The 6,095-nt window shown below is 34.3% G+C and overlaps 1 protein-coding gene across 1 annotated transcript; it reads left to right on the top strand.

Annotated features, from left to right (window-relative positions):
• The first annotated feature begins 4,670 nt into the window (after positions 1-4,670).
• On the top strand, positions 4,671-5,594 carry LOC133044207 (olfactory receptor 5W2-like). The gene has a single exon (XM_061125636.1). It carries the CDS (start codon positions 4,671-4,673, stop codon positions 5,592-5,594), a length of 924 nt encoding a protein of 307 aa, XP_060981619.1.
• The last annotated feature ends 501 nt before the right edge of the window (positions 5,595-6,095 follow it).

Genomic DNA, 6,095 nt, shown 5'->3' with positions numbered 1-6,095 from the left:
AAAATTATTTCTTTGTTTTACACTTTTGTGATTCCCCTGCTAAATCCTCTAATATTTAGCCTATGGAACAAGGATGTAAAAGGGGCATTAGTAAAATTGAAAGCTAAACTATATTTTTAAATATCTGTATTATGCATATATGCACACAACCACACACATATAGTAATTGTGTGATTAAAATTTTATGGCACGACACAGGAGAAACAATTTTCTCAAGTTCCTAAGTGAATAATTATTTGTATTAAACTCCACTGTAAAGACTGGAAGAGGAAATGGCTACCCATTCCAGTATTCTTGCTGGAGAATCCCTATAGAGAGAAGAGCCTGGTGGGCTACAATCCATGGGGTCGCAAAGAGTCAGACATGACTGAGTGACTAAGCACAGCTTCACTGTTAAGAAATAATGCAGGTTGCTGCAGATATCATGCTTAGTATGTGGGCAGGATTTATATATGGCACTTACTGTTTTTGAAAAACCTTTTCACTTCTCTACTTATGCTAATTTTTGGTTCATTTGTCATTCAAACACTATTTCAGTCTCACTAAAACATTATACAATGTTTTAAAGGTTTTGACTTAAAGTAAATCAAAGATTTACTGAGCAATCTTTCAGAACTCAGGTTTTGTAAACTTTATAGTACATCTTATAGATTCTATACTAATGAATTTAAGCTGGTACTACTAGTAGACATTAATGAACTAAGCAGTTTAGTAATAAATGAGCCACACAATCATCATGGGATAAAAAATTTAAGGACATTTGTGAGACATTATGGCACGTTGGAAAACTTTTCATTGTGGAAAAAGCTACAAACTTATAAAATTCTTATTTTATAAAACATGTATAGGTTTCTATCTCTACCATATTTTATCAATTCACCAAACTCTTTTGGAACTGTTGCTCATAAAAGGCAGCCTAACTGAAAATATTGTCTGAAAATTAAAGTCTAAGACAAACAGGGCATCAGTGGATTGGCAGGTATTGTGCAGTAAATAAACATGTAATCTAGTTAATTTGTCTCCATTCAAGTGTCCGATGTATATTACAGCATCTAAAGACTGATTTGACCTACATATCACTCCATTTTATTGGATTTAATAAATATGATATGAAAAAAAAGAAGAAAAAATTAAGCCCATTAAATGGAAGTCAAAAATAGTGCTGCAGCAGACAACATTTGATTAAAATAGGCTTCATCTGGAATTGGATAACTTAAAGAAGAACTGAGTGTTTTTTAGGAAATTCACAATTCAAATCAATGCTGTAGCAATGGCATGAAGATACTCTTCTATTCCACGAAAATTCTTGAAATTCCACAAAAATAGGGAACAGCATATCAAAAGACTCTGATGTATTCTAGGTTGTCTACTTCAGTCCTCATCACTAACTTTCCTTCTTTCCATAGCACATCCTTCTTACACATCACTGATGACTGATGGAAAATATCTGTAATGTCAGTTGTTACTTCTCATCTTTCATTTCTCATTTTATTGACTTGAATCTTCTCTTTGCTTCTCTTGATGAGTCTGGCTGAAGGCTTATCAACTTTACATTCTCAAAGAACAAGCTTTTAGTTTCATTGGCCTGTGTTATTATTCTCTTTATATTTTTCATTTATTTATGCTCTGACCTTTATGTTTTGGTTCCTTCTATTAACTTCGGGCTTTGTTTATTCTTTCTCTGGCTGCTCTAGGTGTAATGTAAAGTTGTTTCTTTGTGATTTTTCTTGTTTCCTGAGGTAAGTTTTATTGCAATAAGCTTCCTTCTTAGAGCTGTTTTGCTGAGCACCTTAGGCGTTGAATTGTCATGTTTTGGTTGTCGTTTGTCTCTAGGTATTTTCTTTTTTAATTTCCTCTTTCTTTTCTTCAGTGATACTGGTTGTTTAGTCACATATTGTTTAGCCTCCATATGTTTGTGTTTTTTACAGCTTTATCTTGTAATGGATTTCTCATATTGTCATTGGAAACAGATGCTTGTTACTATTTCAACTTTTAAAAATTTACCAGGTCTTGGTTTGTGATCCATGATATGATCTGTTGTGGAAAATATTCCACGTTTACTTGAAATGAAAGCGTATTCTGCTTCTTTCAGATGGAATGTCCTACAAATATCAAATCTATCTGGTCTATTGTGTCATTTAAGAATTGGTTTACTTATTAATTTTCTGTCTGGGTGAGCCATCCATTGGTGTAATTTGAGTGTTAAAGTTCCCCACTATTGTGTTACTGCCGATTTCCCCTTTTATAGATATTAGCACTTGCCTTATATATTGAAGTGTTCCTGTGTTGGGTCCATATATATTTACAATTGTTATGTCTTCTTCATGGACTGATCCCTTAGTCACTGTGTAGTGTCTTTCCTTGTCTCTTTTAACATTCGTTATTTTAAAGTCTATCTTGTCTGATATGAGTATTGTTTTTCCAGCTTTCTTTTGATTTTCATTTGCATGGAATATCTTCTTATATCCCCTCATTTTCAGTCTGTATGTGTCTCTAGGTCTGAAGTGGGTTTCTTTGTATATATCTTCTTGATGAGACTTAATTTGTTCAAATTCTTTGTTCAATTTTTATTACGTTGTTTGTTGTCTTACTGTCTGTGAGGATTCTTCATTTACTTTGGCTACAAGTTCTTTGTCTTATCTATATCTATCTATCTATCTATCCATCTATCTATCTATATGGTTTTCAAACATTTTTCCTCAGTCTTTGAATATACATGTATTTATATATATACATATACATATATATATATATATATATATTCAAAAACTTGCTTCTCTGATTTATTTTTGCACACTGTTCCACTTACCTTTTGCTACATAAAGTGCATTTCAAAACTAGATAACTTAAGAGAATGACCACTGACCATGTGTGCTCAGTAATGTCTGACTCTTTGCGACCTCATGGACCGTAACCTGCCAAGCTCCTCTCTCCAAGAAATTTTCCAGGCAAGAATACTGGAGTGGGTTGCCATTTTCTACTCCAGGGGCTCTTCCCTACCCAGGGATCGAACTCACATCTCCTGCTAGACAATCCGATTCTTTTCTACTGAGCCACCTGGGAAACCCTTGAATATACATGCATTCATATATACTCAAAAGCTTGTTTCTCTGATTCGTTTTTGCACACTGTTCTAGTTATCTCTTCCTACATAAACTGTATTTCAAAACTAGATAACTTAAGAGAATGACAACTGACTCCTTATTTTGTTCTTTCTCGTGTTTACTGAGATTGCATGAAATATTCAGTGGAAAGGTGGGCTAGGTTGCAAGTTCTTTAATAATTGACACTAGATGAGAATGTCTAGAAAGATGGACCCAAATTCTCTGCTTTCAGTTCATGTAATCTCAGAATTTGCCACATTGTAAATTCAGATGGCTAGTTGGAATTTCTACTTGGTAATTCATGGCTTTCACATACTGTCTTCTTCAAGACAAGACCCAGAAATGACTCACAGTATTTCTGCTAATTTTGTTTGTCAAAACAGATGAAGTATGGCAAAAATTCAAAGAAGGATGAATATGCAATGCATGCAATATAGACGAACCTTGAAAATATTTCAATGAAGACAAGGCTGATGAAAAAAATAACAGTAGCAACCAACCAACCAAACAAACAAACAAAATAGTATGTTTCATAATTCTATTTAAAAGGAGACCAAGAACTGGAAAGCACAAAGAATCAGAAAGTAAATTAGTAGTTACCAGGGCTCAGGAAGGAAGGAAGGAAGGGAAAGCAACAGCTAATATATATCTAATAAATAAGAATAAAGGATTTCTTATCATAGTGATGAAAATGTGGAAGTAAATACTGTTGATAGCCTAAGAACCTTAAAAATATAGTAAAAACAAACAACTGTATACATTAGAAGGGTGAATTCTATGATGTACACATTACATTTCAGTAAAAAAGAAAACATGAACAAAGTGTGGTAATATCCTTAAATGAGATGTGAAGGAGACTCTAAAACACTATGAACAAATCTAAGGAAATGGAAATAATGGAGGGAGGATCTTTTTCGAGTTTCAGTAGGTTTACTCTTTAACTAAAGAAGGAGAAAACCATTTCAAGATAACTGTGAAGCACATCACACACACACACACACAAATTGCAGTTTTCTTTTTACCATAGGTCAATTTGATGACAGTAGGAAGGCATGACTGTTTCTGGAACAAAGTCAAATTCTCTGAAACCAATCATGCTTTTTTGAGAAACATAAAAATGGCTTTCATTTTTTGTATATAAGTGACTATTTTCAGTCATCATAAATGCTCAGTCCTGTGTCTTACAGTCTGTGTCTAACACAGGTGTCTCTTCTAGGTTTTTCTCAAGAGGTAAAGAGTTAAATTTCTCTAAATCTACTCCCTGGGATGAAGAAACTAACACTCAGAGAAGAGCTTGTAGAAAGTAACAAACCTCATGAATGACATCTAAGATTTACATCCAATTTCTCAAAGGTCTTTCTCAGATACTTTTTTATTATTGAAGAATTGATGGCTATGCCTCTTTAAAGAATGGGTGCATGACTGAGTACTTTTCTAAGTATAAAAAGACATTTATAGAAAAATATATTCTGTCTTATGACATTTTGTAGATGCTGAAAAGTGTTACACATGCAAGTGTCCTTTTCGTGATCATTTTCTCAAAAGTTTACATAAGAACTAACAAGAATGGATAGAGGGAATTGTTCCTCCATAACTGAATTCATTTTCTTGGGAATTACTGATAATGCTGTGAACAAAATGATCTTATTTACCATATTTCTCCTTATTTATCTCATCAATCTTCTGGCAAATCTTGGAATGATAACCCTGATCAGAATGGATCCCCAGTTGCACACACCCATGTACTTTTTCCTCAGCCACATCTCCTTCAGTGACCTCAGCATTTCCACAGCAGTTGGCCCCAAGGTGCTGGTGGACCTATTTGCTAAGAACAAATCAATTCCCTTCTATGGCTGTGCCCTGCAATTATTGGTGCTCTATACCTCTATAGATTGTGATAGGCTGGCAGTGATGGCCTATGACCGGTACAAGGCTGTCAGCAGCCCCTTGCTCTATGCGGTCAGCATGTCCAGCAGGCTGTGCTCCCTGCTCATGGCTGGGGTTTACCTGGTGAGTATAGCAGAGACTTTGATACACACAACATTAGCATCCCACTTATGTTTCTGTGGGTCAAATGAGATTAATCGCTTTTTTTGTGATGTTGCTCCTCTTCTTTTGCTATCTTGCTCAGATACACAGGTCAATGAGTTACTGATATTTACTGCTTTTGGCTTCATTGAACTGAGTACCATTTCAGGAGTTCTTGTCTCTTATTGTTATATTATCCTATTGACCTTGAAGAGCCACTCTGCCAAAGGGGGGTTCAAAGCTTTCTCTACCTGCCTCTCTCATCTAACTTCTGTGGCAGTTTACCAGGGAATAATGCTTTTCACGTATTTCAGGCCGAGTTCTTCCTATTCTCTAGATCAAGACAAAATGACCTCTTTGTTTTACACCCTTGTGATTCCCATGTTAAACCCTCTGATTTATAGCCTAAGGAATAACGATGTGAAACAGACCCTGAAAAAAGTAAAGAGTAAATGGTTTTAAAAATTTATATTTTGTATACGTGCACACATACACATCCATACATATATGGTGATTGATGATTTATTAAAATTAAATGGTAGGTTACATGATAAACATAATTTCTATTTGAAGTATATTGCTATTTCCCCCACCTGTCATGCTTCTTTATATTTCCAGAATTTGTATATGGCATTAGCTTCTGGGATAATTTTTTCTGACTTTTTCAATATGTTAGCTTTTGCTCAGTTTTTAGTCGAGCACTATTTAAATTACGCTAATATTTATAGTGCATCTTATTCATTGATCTTTGAGCTTTTTGGTTCTTTATGTACTACAATATATCTTGAAGTTTAAATACTACCAAATATAAGCTAGTATTAATAATGTATTAACTAAACAGTCAAGTAATTCATAATAAGCCTGAAATTCATCATGAGCTAACACATAGTGGTCTATTATTCAAAAGTAAAAGTATCTAAAACCAGTCTAAAGGAAAGGCATCTTTGGATATTCAGTCAAATG

This window comes from Dama dama, chromosome 23 (genome assembly GCF_033118175.1).
Source record: "Dama dama isolate Ldn47 chromosome 23, ASM3311817v1, whole genome shotgun sequence".
In the NCBI taxonomy this organism is placed as follows: domain Eukaryota; kingdom Metazoa; phylum Chordata; class Mammalia; order Artiodactyla; family Cervidae; genus Dama; species Dama dama.
Note: the sequence above shows the minus strand (reverse complement) of the source record. Positions and strands in the feature narration are given on the sequence as shown.